General features: G+C 47.3%; 1 protein-coding gene across 1 annotated transcript in view; it reads left to right on the top strand.

Moving 5' to 3' along the window:
* LOC120063162 (voltage-dependent L-type calcium channel subunit alpha-1D-like) overlaps positions 1–14,312 on the top strand; it is a 101,353-nt gene that overhangs the window by 22,403 nt on the left and 64,638 nt on the right. The window contains exons 3-4 of the mRNA XM_039013365.1: positions 9,928–10,067; positions 13,794–13,999. Coding sequence (XP_038869293.1) covers positions 9,928–10,067; positions 13,794–13,999 — 346 coding nt within the window. The remainder of the gene's footprint in view (positions 1–9,927; positions 10,068–13,793; positions 14,000–14,312) is intronic.

Here is a 14,312-nt window from a genome sequence, read left to right as displayed (position 1 = left end):
GTGACGCTTGGCATTCAGGCCAAAGAGTTCAATCTTGATTTCATCAGACCAGAAAATCTTGTTTCTCATGGTCTGAGAGTCCTTTAGGTGCTTTTTGGCAAACTCCAAGCGGGCTTTCATGTGCCTTTTACTGAGGAGTGCTGCAGAGATGGTTGTCCTTCTGGAAGGTTCTCCCATCTGCACAGAGGAACTCTGGAGCTCTGTCAGTGTGACCATCGAGTTCTTGGTCACCTCCCTGACCAAGGCCCTTCTCCCCCGATTACTCAGTTTGGCCAGGCGGCCAGCTCTAGGAAGAGTATTATGAATGATGAAGGCCAGTGTGTTCTTGGGCACCTTCAATGCTGCAGAAATGGTTTGGTACCCTTCCCCAGATCTGTGCCTCGACACAATCCTGTCTTGGAGCTCTACGGACACTTCCTTCAACCTCATGGCATGGTTATTTGCTCTGACATGCACGGTCAACTGTGAGACCTTATTGAGACAGGTGTGTGCCTTTCCAAATCATATCCAATCAATTGAATTTTCCACAGGTGGACTCCAATCAAGTTGTAGAAACATCTCAAGGATGATCAATGGGGATAGGATGCACCTGAGCTCAATTTTGAGTCTCATAGCAAAGGGTCTGAATACTTATGTAAATAAGGTATTTCTGTTTTTTATTTGTAATACATTTGCAAAAGTGTCTGTAGTCCTGTTTTCGATTTGTCATTATGGGGTATTGTGTGTAGATTGATGAGGATTCTTTTTTTTTAATTAATCATTTTAGAATTAGGCTGTAACGTAACAAAATGTGGAAAAAGTCAAAAGGGGTCTGAATACTTTCCCGAATGCACTTGTACATACAGGGTCAGTTCCAATACCACATGTACAATGTGCAGGGATACTGGAGCGATAGAGGTAAAAATGTATAGGGGTAAGGTGTCTAGGCATCAGGATATATGACAAACGGGAGTAGCAGCGGCGTATAGGACGTTTGTATGTGAGTGGGTGTGCGTGTGTGTAGAGTCAGTTCAAATGTGTGTGCATATTATGTGTGTGTGAGCAAATGACGAAGTGAGTGTTTCTGTGCGTGTGTTGGAGTGTCAGTGTGCGTGAGTGTGTAGGGCCCTGTGAGTGTGCGTCGAGACAAATAAAGTACAAGTCTGTGTAGACATCTTGTTAGCTATTAGTTAGCCATTTAGCAGCCTTGTGGCTTAGGGATAGAAGCTGTCCAGGAAGCTGTTGGTGTCAGACGCCGGTCAGCGTGGCGGCTGTGTTGTTGCCGACCTCCACCACCTTGGGCTTGGCCCGTCAGGAAGTCCCGGATCCGGTTGCAGAGGGAGGTGTTCAGTCCCAGGCTCCTGAGCTTGGTGACGAGCTTGGAGGGGACAAAGGTGTTGAACGCTGAGCTGTAGTCAATGAACAGCATTCTCACGTAAGTGTTCCTCTTGTCCAGGTGGGTAGAGGGCAGTGTGGAGTGCAATAGAGATTGCGTTCGTCTATGGATCTGTTGGGGCGGTACGCAAATCGGAGTGGGTCAAGGGTTTCTGGGATGACGGAGTTGATGTGTGCCATGACCAGCCTCTCAAAGCACTTCGTGATTACAGATGTGAGTGCTACAGGGCGGTAGTCATTGTGGCTTGAAGCCTTGGGCCCAGCTATAGACGTTTGTAAGGGTCTGGGAAGGGTAAAAAGGTACATTACCATAATACAACCCACTCTGAAACATATAGCATGAGGCTTCCTTTTGCTGTTGCTGGTGAACATTTCGTTTGACATCCAGCAACTGCACTAAACCAAGGGAGGTGAATATTCCGTTTTATGTTCCACCCTAGCTCTGGTCCAGGGCGTCACATGCAGCATTTTTTACATCTTTGCGGTATAGTGTTGAAGATCTGCAAGGTGAACGTAACACCTTGGACCACAGCTCGTTCTGTCCCTCCTCTGCTAATGACACGACTCGCGGCTATAAGGGTTGTGTGTAAAGTTGAACGCAGTAGCGGTGCATAGAGTATGGAGCCGGGTTGTTTGTTGTTTCGTTGTCTCTGCGTGTGAGCCTGGCCCTCCGCCACACGCACAGATGTGCTGTACCACGCACGCTCCTCGCGTCCCCCACTCACCACTCTCAGGTGATCGTGTGATACATCCTCTTCTTGTTCTCGAAGATGGTGGATAAATGAAGAGTTCACTCGGGCCGTTTGCCATTGGAAAGAATGGTCAGTTCCGGTCTGCTTAACAAGGTGGCTCTGCCATAGACACCAATGCAATAGCAGCTGGGTCTGGTCTCCTTAGTTCGATTGTCTTTCTTTGAACCAGAGAAAAACAGCGAGTAGGGTGTCTCGCTTCCTCTTCCGTCTCTGGTGTACTTACTTACCGCTCTCAGGTGGTCATGTGATCAACTGTACTGGGGCCATGGATTATTGCGCAATCATTTTGTGATACAATATAAATGTACAATATTGAAGCCAGTGGCACTTATTGATGATAGTCATGTAATGTGATTGCGAGTGAAATAGTTTTACAGTCTAGCGATTTAATCCAAATCAATCAATCAATCAAATGTATTTATAAAGCCCTTCTTACATCAGCTGATGTGTCACGTTCTGACCATAGTTCTTGTGTGTTTTACTTGTTTTAGTGTTGGTCAGGACGTGAGCTGGGTGGGCATTCTATGTTGTGTGTCTAGTTTGTCTGTTTCTATGTTTGGCCTAATATGGTTCTCAATCAGAGGCAGGTGTTTTGTGTTGTCTCTGATTGGGAATCATATTTAGGTGGCTTGTTTTGTGTTGGTTTGTGGGTGGTGGCTTCTGTCTTTGTGTTCTGCACCAGATAGGACTGTCTCGGTTTTCACGTTTGTTGTTTTTGTATTTTGTATAGTGTTCACGTTATCGTCTCTTTGTTCATTAAACATGTTGAACACTAGCCGCGCTGCATTTTGGTCCTCTCCTTCATCCCAGGAAGAAAACCGTTACAGAACCACCCACCAAACTCGGACCAAGCAGCGTGGCTACGGGAAGCAGCGGCAGCAGCAGCAGCAGCAGGAGCTAGCAAGGCAGAGTGGCTGGAAGCCCGAGAGGCTCCCCCAAAAATGTCTTGGGCGGGGGCACACGGGGAGTGTGGCTGGGTCAAGTGGGAGACTTGAGCCAGTTCCCCGTGCTTACCATAAGGAGCAGTTGACTAAATTATCTTCAACCACCAACTTACCATCCTGAGACAAGGCAGAGTATAGCCCACAAAGATCTCCACCACGGCACAACCCAAGGGGGGGCGCCAACCCGGACAGGAAGATCACGTCAGTGACTCAACCCACTCAAGTGACACACCCCTCCTAGGGACGGCATGGAAGAGCACCAGTAAGCCAGTGACTCAGCCCCTGTAATAGGGTTAGAGGCAGAGAATCCAAGTGGAGAGAGGGGAACCGACCAGGCAGAGACAGCAAGGGTGGGTCGTTGCTCCAGTGTCTTTCCGTTCACCTTCATACTTTTGGGCCAGACTACACTTGAGCATAGGACCAACTGAAGAGATGAGTCTTCAATAAAGACTTAAAGGTTGAGACCGAGTCTGCATCTCTCACATGGGTTGGCAGACCTTTACATAAAAATGGAGCTCTATAGGAGAAAGCCCTGCCTCCTGCTGTTTGCTTAGAAATTCTAGGGACAGTAAGGAGGCCTACATCTTGTGACCGTAGCGTACGTGTAGGTATGTACGGCAGGACCAAATCGTAAAGAAAGGTAGGAGCAAGTCCATGTAATGCTTTGTAGATTAGCAGGTAAACCTTGCCTTAACAGGAAGCCAGTGTAGAGAGGCTAGCACTGGAGTAATATGATCACATTTTGGGGTTTTAGTCAAGATTATAGCAGCCGTGTTTAGCACTATCTGAAGTTTATTTAGTGCTTAATCCGGGTAGCCGGAAAGTAGAGCATTGCAGTAGTCTAACCTAGAAGTGACATAAGCATGGATAAGTTTTTCTGCATCATTTTTGGACAGAAAGTTTCTGATTTTTGCAATGTTACGTAGATGGAAAAAAGCTTTTCTTGAAACAGTCTTGATATGTTCGTCAAAAGAGAGATCAGGGTCCAGAGTAACGCCGAGGTCCTTCACAGTTTTATTTGAGACGGCTGTACAACCATCAAGATGAATTGTCAGATTCAACAGAAGATCTCTTTGTTTGATCTTCTGATGATCGAGCAGCAGTGAGGGCTCTTCGATACCGCACGGTACTGTCTTTCCAAGCTAGTCGGAAGACTTCCAGTTTGGTGTAGCGCCATTTTCGGTCCAATTTTCTGGAAGTTTTCTTCAGAACTCGGGTATTTTCTGTATACCAGGGGGCTAGTTTCTTATGACAAATGTTTTTTGTTTTTTGGGGTGCGACTGCATCTAGGGTATTACGCAAGGTTAAATTGAGTTCCTCAGTTAGGTGGTTAACTTCTTATGGATACGTGGGACGGTCACTAGTGTAACCAGGAGGTGAGACCTCATTTAACACAGTAATTTCATCAGGCTGAAGCCGTGTTTCAGTCAGGCCAATCACATCAAGATTATGATCAGTGATTAGTTCATTGACTATAACTGCCTTGAAAGTGAGGGATCTAACATTAAGGAGCCCTATTTCGAGATGTGAGGTATCACAATCTCTTTCAGTAATGGCAGGAATGGAGGAGGTCTTTATTCCAGTGAGATTGCTAAAGCGAACACTCCGCCATGTTTAGTTTTGCCCAACCTAGGTCGAGGCACAGACACGGTCTCAATGGGGATTGCTGAGCTGACTACACTGACTGTGCTAGTGGCAGACTCCACTAAGCTGGCAGGCTGGCTAACAGCCTGCTGCCTGGCCTGCACCCTATCTCATTGTGGAGCTAGAGGAGTTAGAGCCCTGTCTATGTTGGTAGATAAGATGAGAGCACCCCTCCAGCTACGATAGAGTCCGTCACTCCTCAACAGGCCAGGCTTGGTCCTGAAAGAGGGCCAATTATCTACAAATTCTATCTTTTGGGAGGTGCAGAAAACAGTTTTCAACCAGCGATTGAGTTGTGAGACTCTGCTGTAGAGCTCATCACTCCCCCTAACTGGGAGGGGGCCAGAGACAATTACTCGATGCCGACACATCTTTCTAGCTGATTTACAGGCTGAGGCTATGTTGCGCTTGGTGATCTCTGACTGTTTCATCCTAACATCATTGGTGCCGACGTGGATAACAATATCCCTATACTCTCTACACTCGCCATGAAACCACCTATATTAAAGAAAGGATAAAGACAATAAGTACACAATGTAGTAAAGGCTTAACATGCTAGTCGATCGACTGGGACCTAATGCTTTCTCAACATTGCAATGTCACACTGTATTGGCTACATCCATCTGTCAATCCCCTATCAGCGCGCTCCAATAAAAAAAAAACACTGCTTCATTTAGGTAATGGACATTTTCACTAAGAACCAAACCTAAGCAAACGGGCCATAACCGGGGAGGGACCTATCTGAACTTGTCCAATAAGAAATGCTCATTTTCATTTTCCGTTGCCAAACGCTTCGCTACGATTTGCCCTAATGAATAGGACCCATGACTTCTGCACGATGAGATGAGTCATTTTAGCCGCCTAGTGTGTCGTTCTACTAGCTGTCTGCAGTGTTCATAGACTGGTTACTTCAACCATTTTGTATCTTCTCTATAGTTCATAGTTACCTCAATTACCTCGACTAACCGGTGCCCCCGCACATTGACTCTGTACCGGTACCCCCTGTATAAGGCCTCGCTATTGTTATTTTACCGCTGCTCTTTAATTATTTGTGTCTTTTTTTCTTTCTTTTTTTCCCTTAAAACTGCATTATTGGTCAAGGGTTTGTAAGTAAGCACTTCACTGTGAGGTCTACACCTGTTGTATTCGGCGCATGTGACAAATACAATTTGATTTGATTTGACATGGCCAGTGATGTTATGTAAAACTGTCTGTACATGGTTCAGTGGGTTGGGTTAGCGTCCCCCTTGATTATATGAGGACAGCTCTTTCTCTCTGAGTCGCATGGACTGTGTTATTGCCTTCAGACACGAGAGAGAGAGGAAAGGGGGATACCTAGTCAGCTGCACAACTGGATGTGTTCAACTGAAATGTGTCTTCTGCATTTAACCCAACCCCTCTATTCCCCCTTGTGGCAGGCTTGAGACAGGGCAACACAGGTTGCATGAGGAATGTGTGTGTGCCTGCGTGTTGCCGGTGTGCACGTGTGCGGAAGTGTTTAACTGTATTGACAGGACCGTGTGTCCATCTGTGTGTGTGTATGTGTGTGTGTGCGTGCATGCTTGCTGTGCGTGTGTGCATGTGTGGGGTGGGGGGTGGGGGGGGGGTTCTTAGTGGTGATAAGAATGTTCTGTTAGTATCTGGGTTTTGTATGTATGAGGGGAGTGCATACTGTACGGCTCTTTACAGCACAAATAAGCTCTGCCATTAGTCAGAGATATTTATGGCCTGCCCCACAGGCCTCGCTATCCCCTCTCTCTTTGTCTGTCTCTCTGTCTTTCTCTCTCTCTCTCTCTCTCTCACTTCCTCTCTGTCCCTCTTTCATCCATACACTCACTCTCTCTTTTTATCCATCTCTTTCTCTCCCTTACATTCTCTCCCTTACACTCTCTCTCTCTCCCTCTCTCTCTCTCCCCCTCTCGCCCTCTCTCTCTCTCCCTCTCTCTCTCTCCCCCTCTCTCTCTCTCCATCCTCTCTCTCAGGCTGGAATGGCATATTTTTAATGGCAGGCCAGCCTTCAACCAATATATTTAAAGGGAACAATCTGTGATTCAAAAAACAGCAAAGTCTTCCTAAAATTGGTGTACTGTAGCAATTCCAGATTAGACCTTTAATCGAAGAAAAATGTTTTACACATATTTAGGGAGAGTTTGAAAAAGTCCTGTTAAAAGAATCTCATCAACAGGATATATCGTTTCCTTGAATTCTGTGACGGGCAGATATGTGGCATATGGCAATTCATTTGATTGTTCTAGCCTGATTCATTCATTTCTTGTACTGTTTTCTCAGGTACTCTGCGTCATCTCTATCTTTGTTTCTAAACTTTTATTTTCTTTGTCTCTACCTCAGTCCCTGACTGCCCCCCCCCCCACCTCTCTCTCTCTCTCGCTCTATCTTTGTCTATCTCTCTCTCTAGTTCTCTCACTATCTCTCCCCCCACCTCTCTCTCTCTAGTTCTCTCACTATCTCGCCCCCCACCTCTCTCTCTCTCTCTAGTTCTCTCACTATCTCGCCCCCCACCTCTCTCTCTCTCTAGTTCTCTCACTATCTCGCCCCCACCTCTCTCTCTCTCAGTGAAATTCAGTACACTTTATTGACATGGCAAGTTAAATTACTTACATTGTCAAAGTATACACATAACACAAAATGGTGGGACCAACAGCAATAAGGAATCAATACTAATAGTAGTAGTGGAAATGGGATTACCATTAACAGTAACTACAACAACAATATTTATAACAATACATTAAAGAAATAGTGGTAGACCAGTCTCAACATGACTGAGAAGCCCCTCTCTCTCGCTCTCTCTCTCTCTCTCTCTCTCTCGCTCTCTCTCTCCATACCACTCTCTCTATCCCACTCTCTCTTTCTCTCTCTGTCTCTCTGTCTCCCTCTGAACCACACTCTCTTTCTGTCCCGCTCTGCCCCTATCTCTTTATCTCTGCCTCGCTCTCTCTGTCCCACTCTGCCCCTATCTCTCTATCTCTGCCTCTCTCTCTATCCCGCTCTGCCCCTATCTCTCTATCTCTGCCTCTCTCTCTCTGTCCCGCTCTGCCCCTATCTCTTTATCTCTGCCTCGCTCTCTCTGTCCCACTCTGCCCCTATCTCTCTATCTCTGCCTCTCTCTCTATCCCGCTCTGCCCCTATCTCTCTACCTCTGCCTCTCTCTATCTCTGTCCCGCTCTGCCCCTATCTCTTTATCTCTGCCTCGCTCTCTCTGTCCCACTCTGCCCCTATCTCTCTATCTCTGCCTCTCTCTCTATCCCGCTCTGCCCCTATCTCTCTATCTCTGCCTCTCTCTCTCTGTCCCGCTCTGCCACTATCTCTCTATCTCTGCCTAGCTCTCTCTGTCTCTCAATAGAATGGCAGTGGTAGGCCGAAAGCCTCGCTCAACCTTTTACAGTGGTAACAAAGGGGCCCGTGTCTCTTTCACTGGGCTAAGTGCTTCACTCAATTGGCAATAAACTGTTGGCAAAACGAGCCCTGCAGCCCAGAATACTCTGTATGGTGTCTACAAAGCACTGGGATTAAGGACTCCCTCAGGAGTCGGGAGGAGTGAGAGAGAGAGAGAGAGAGAGAGAATGTGTGTGTGTGAATGGAGTCAGGGGTCCAGCATGTGAAGAGTTAAATGGCTGTGTTTAACGTTCACTCTCTGAACACTGCCTCTGGTCAGCAGAACCTAGCAGGACCCCTGACTTTAGAATAGGTAACAATAGATATGATATGGGTCGGTAGAAAGCAGCGGATGAAACCAAGCTAGCTAGCACACAATTTGGTTATGGCTTTGAAAACAGCGAAAGACAGACAGACAGGCAGGCAGACTCTATGCTGTGTCCATACTGTATACACTGCATGCTGGGTGTTAAGGTGGCTGCTGTGCCTCGTCTATAATGAATAGATGCCGGGAGGGAGGGAGGCAGGGAGGGGGGGGGGGGGGGTGAAAGGGGTCCCAGCCCTCTCACCTGTCACATGTCTCTGGGGACGTCCTGGGAGTGTCCTGAACAGCTGAGTCACACTTTGACCCCACTCATGCTTACTGTATACAACAGGAGGCTGCTGAGTGGAGAAACTGGATGCATTCAACTGAAATGTGTCTTCCGCATTTAACCCAACCCCTCTGAGCATTCCCCCTGTGGCAGGCTAGAGACAGGGCAACACCGGTTGCGTGAGGAACGTGCGTGCGCGTGTGTGTGTGTGTGTGTGGAGTGGCGTCAAACACCTGGAAACCATGTGTTTGATGTATTTGATACCATTCCGCTGATTCCTCTCCAGCCATTACAACCAGCCTGTCCTCCCCAATTAAGGTGCCACCAACCTCCTGGGCTGTGTACACACACACTCACTCAGTCACTACTCTGATGCTGACACACCTGTCTCAGCCAGCACCTGTCCTCCCTGTCTACAGTACCTACCACAGCAAGACACTCACCGTGGAGCCTCCAAGTTATCCCGTCTATGCGGACCTCGGAAACGGTGTTGTGCACTTCCTGGGTCACGTTGGATGGGCCCGCGCCCGAGTGTCTGCTTTCTATGTCTGTCTGTTTTCGACCTGTGTCATGTCGGGTCAGCGTTGAGATGGGATGAGTTGATTGGTTCGAATCGGATGAAGTCAGAGCTCTGCCTGTTGTTCCCGACTGAATGCAGCCGCTGTGAGGTGGTGGCCAGGGCTTTGTCCCATACCGTACCTCAAACGTGCCCCTGTGGGCCCCGGGTCAAAGGTTAGGGAACAGAATGCCATATGGGACGCAGACCCAGGGGGATGCTCCGCTTGGAACATTTGAGTTGCTTCATTACGCCAGGTAGCAGCCAGGCCTGATGGTGGGGTTGTGGTGGTCGGCTGTCTGGACAGCGCTGCAGCGGGCCGAGGGAAACACTTTGTACGACGTTGACCAACTGGATGAACTAGACTCATCCTGCTTTACAGGAGGCTAGCGACCCTTGTCTGGCTAATCCAAAAACATCCTGTATCCCTCTGTGTGTGTGTGTGTGTGTGTGTGTGTGTGTGTGTGTGTGTGTGTGTGTGTGTGTGTGTGTGTGTGTGTGTGTGTGTGTGTGTGTGTGTGTGTGTGTGTGTGTGTGTGTGTGTGTGTGTGTGTAAATATTCTAATATGAATAATATGAATGGTCACTACTGTATAATAAATCATTAGTACGGCCCAACGCCCATAATGATCTATTGTTTTATTTTCCTCTCTCTCTCTCTCTCTCTGCAGGAAACGGTAGAACATGTCTTCCTCGTCATTTTCACTATCGAAACCTTTCTGAAGATTATCGCCTACGGTTTAGTGGCACACCAGAACGCGTATGTGAGAAACGGATGGAACATGCTGGATTTTGTCATCGTCGTTGTCGGGTAGGTATCTCCAGTCTTCCTTACTCTCCAGCCGCTCGTTCAACTGGAATTCATCTGAAGGGCTGAAGCCATTTTCGATAGTATGGACTTCCTCAGTTCTGATTGTGTGGTGAAGTACTTCATTAAATAATATCGGAGTAGGAGTGCTGATCTAGGATCAGGTCCCGCCTGTCCATTCATTATAATTTACAAGTCAAATCTGACCCGAGAACAGTACTTATGCTCAGACACTGAGAAGCTTTATGAATACAGGCCCAGGGCTTTTCTTGTGTTTCAGTTTAGGTTTTGAATTTGAACTGCAGCTCCTCATTTGAGCCTGACTGTGTACTTGTTTGTGACAGTGGTTGAGTTGGACTGAGTTGGTTCATTCCCAAATAGCACCCTATTCCCTATATTGTGCACTACCTTTGACCCGGGCCCTGGTTAAAAGTAGTACACTCTTATATAGGGAAAAGGGTGCCATTCCGGACGTGTCCACTGTCGGTGGCCCAGTACTAATATGGACGGACCCTCATCCACTTACAGTATATGACCCAGAAAAGACATGGAGGATAAATCACAACTTTACCACCGCTGGAGTGACTCACCATCTCGCCATGTTCCATCGCTTCTCTCCCACCCTCACTTCCCTTTCTCTCTCATTCCATATTCTCCCTCTCCTTCTCCTCTTTCTCTCTCTATCTTTCTCTTCCTTTCCTCTCTCTCTCTCTCTCTTTCTCCTTTCCTCCTCTTTAGCTCTCTCTTCCTCTCCCACCCTCCTCTCTTCCTCTCCTCTATCTCTCTCCCTCTCCTCTATCTCACTCCCTATCTCCCTATCTCTCTCCCCCCCTTCCTATCTCCCTATCTCTCTCCCTCTATCCCTATCTCTCTCCCTCTATCCCTCCCTATCTCCCTATCTCTCTCCCTCTATCCCTCCCTATTTCCCTATCTCTCTCCCTCCCTCCCTGCCTCCCACTCTCTCCCTCCCTCCCTCCCTCTCTCCTCTAATACACACACAGTCCAGTGGGTAGCTAGGTCAGATCTGTGTCTGTATGCGGCATGTGGGTTGATCTGTCATGCAGTCAGATGCAGAGAGATGCATCCTGCTAGGATGACTGACTGACTGACTGACTACAGGACACGCATCGAAATCATCATAGAAACGGCACACTAAGATAACCCCTGTCGATATCCAAATATAGACGTGTCAATATCCTCACAACTGAACTGGACACACTAAAGTACTGCACGCAGGCCAAATGACTGCACATACTACACTACATGACCAAAAGTATGTGGACATCTGCTCGACGAACATCTCTTTCCAAAATCATGGGCATTAATATGGAGTTGGTCCTCCTCTTTGCTGCTATAGCAGCCTCCACTCTTCTGGGAAGGCTTTCCACTAGTTGTTGGAACATTGCTGCCGGGACTTGCATCCAGTTAGCTACAAGAGCATCGGGCACTGATGTTGGGCGATTGGGCCTGGCTCGCAGTCGGCATTTGAATTCATCCCGAAGGTGTTCGATGGGGTTGAGGTCAGGGTTCTGTGCAGCCCAGTCTAGTTCTTCCACACCGGTCTCGACAAACCATTTCTGTATGGACCTCGCTTTGTGCATGGGGGAAGTGTCATGATGAAACAGGAAATGGCCTTCCTGAAACTGTTGCCACAAAGTTGGAAGCGCAGAATTGTCTAGAATGTCATTGTATGCTGTAGCGTTAAGATTTCCCTTCACTGGAAGTAAGGGTCCTAGCCCGAACCATGAAAAACAGCCCCAGGCCATTATTCCTCCTCCACCAAACTTTACAGTTTGCGCTATGCTTTTGGGCAGGTAGCATTCACCTGGCAACTGCCAAACCCAGATTTGTCCGTCAGAATGCCAGATGGGGAAGCGTGATTCATCACTCCAGAGAACGCGTTTCCACTGCTCCAGAGTCCAATGGCGGCGAGCTTTACACCACTCCAGCCAACGTCATCTTAGGCTTGTGTGCGGCTACTCGGCCATGGAAACTCATTTCATGAAGCTCCCGACAAACAGATCTTGTGCTGACGTTGCTTCCAGAGGCAGTTTGGAACTCGGTAGTGAGTGTTGCAACCGAGGACAGACACGCTTCAGTACTCGGCTGTCCTGTTCTGTGAGCTTGTGTGGCCTACTACTTCGCGGCTAAGCCGTTGTTGCTCCTAGACAGCACTTACAGTTGAACGAGGGGCAGCTCTAGCAGGGCAGAAATTTGTTGGAGATTTATTGGAGAGGTGGCATCCTATGACGGTGCCACGTTGAAAGTCGCTGAGCTCTTCAGTAAGGCCATTCTACTGCCAATGTTTGTCTATGGAGATTGCCTGGCAGTGTACTCGATTTCATACACCCGTCAGCAACAGGTGTGGCTGAAATAGCCACAAATTTTTGAAGGGGAGTACACATACCTTTGTATATATAGTGTATGTGATGTCAGATTAAATGATGGCTTCATTGGGATCTGTCATCATTATCATCATTATCAGACTTTTTTAAAAGTACTCTACAAGAAAGTACAGTTACAGTATAATAAAAGGGGCTCAGCATATACATTTGGTATTCTATTCTGATGGTATTCTATTCTGATGGTATTATTTTCATATGAACTGATGAGTGAGCCATCAACCACCTCAGTGAGAGGCTGTCGGTTTTTCTACTCTGATTCAGTCCAACGTCAGTTTGCTACAGCTGCTGCAGCAGCCTGTGTTTGTAGCCCTAAAGTAAAGCACTCTACGGCCCTCCAGGCCTCTACCGGTAACTCCATTCAGCCCATTTAGTGCCTACTGCTGCCCAGTAGGTGAGGACTGGCTAACTGACTGGAACTAAACGTCTGCTTTTTTTTTTTTTTTTACAATAGGATGTTCATTGTTCACTCCATCCATAAACACTACTGTGTTTTTACCTGCTGTATGTGTGTGTGTGTGTGTGTGTGTGTGTGTGTGTGTGTGTGTGTGTGTGTGTGTGTGTGTGTGTGTGTGTGTGTGTGTGTGTGTGTGTGTGTGTGTGTGTGTGTGTGTGTGTGTGTGTGTGTGGGTGAAAAGAAAAGATAATGGACCTAAATATATATTTATATAATCTTTGAGAACTAACAATCACCGAAACAAAAGCTAGACAGTCAGGGAGAATTGAACATTCCAAAACAATGAATTTAGCAATATTGATTTTGTTATTATGTTTGAGCAAAAGAACATTTCATTAGCCATGGCAAAATGTATAGAATTGCAGGAAATTTGCTTTAAAACTGCGAAATGTTCTCTCAGCTCCACAGCCCGCGGGAAGAAGGGGTGCTGAGGGTTTTTCAGCACCCCCTGAAAAATCATTTGCAAACAAATTATTAGCGGATCGATATTGCCATCTGTAGCACGGGCAAAAAATTAGAATTAGTGCAGGGAAACTTTTTAACCAGCCCAACTGTACGTTTCTTTAGAGTCTATTGTATTGGTCTGGGCCCGTATTTATAAAGTTTCGGAGTGGGACTGCTGATCTACTGTGTTTTGCCTTTTATATCACAATGAATAAGATTGCATGAACATGGGGAACCTGATCCTAGATCTGCACTCCTACTCCTACTCTGAGAGAGGAATATGGGCCCTGAATCCAATGCTCCAGTCCTTTTAACATGTTCTCTCTCTTTATGTCGTAATTCAGTGCTGTCCTGGAATGTTTGATCTGTAACATTCTCTTTCTGATGTGTTTCCTGTAACATGTTTTCCCTGGTTTTTCTCCACAGGCTGTTCAGTGTTGTCCTGGAGCTTTTGACCAAAGACTCTGTTGAGACGAAGGAGGAAGCGGAGGCGGGCGCGGCGGCGGCCGCGGCGGCGGCAGCGCTCCACCCCTCCGCCCACGGCCACGGGGGAAAGTCGGGCGGCTTCGACGTCAAAGCCCTCCGGGCCTTCCGTGTGCTGCGACCCCTACGCCTGGTCTCAGGAGTGCCCAGTGAGTTACTGTTATCTGACCCTTCACCTTTGACCCCACAACAACACCAACCAGACCTAGGTTCAAATGCTGTTTGAGATCATTTCAAATACTTTATCTGGACTTGATTGAGCTTGCCTGACACCATGGAATAGAAGAATTACAAGGAGTGCGAACCCCATCCATCTGGCACTCCAGGCAGGCTAAAGTACATTTTAAATATTTCAAATAGTATATTAACCTAGGTCTGACACGAACACAGTGTTGTTGTGAGTGCTGCCTGATCCCTCACCTTTGACCCCCATGATGAAACATGCACAGCAACCTCCATTGA

The sequence above is a fragment of the Salvelinus namaycush genome, chromosome 2, assembly GCF_016432855.1.
Source record: "Salvelinus namaycush isolate Seneca chromosome 2, SaNama_1.0, whole genome shotgun sequence".
In the NCBI taxonomy this organism is placed as follows: domain Eukaryota; kingdom Metazoa; phylum Chordata; class Actinopteri; order Salmoniformes; family Salmonidae; genus Salvelinus; species Salvelinus namaycush.
This window is presented reverse-complemented; position numbering and strand designations above follow the sequence as displayed.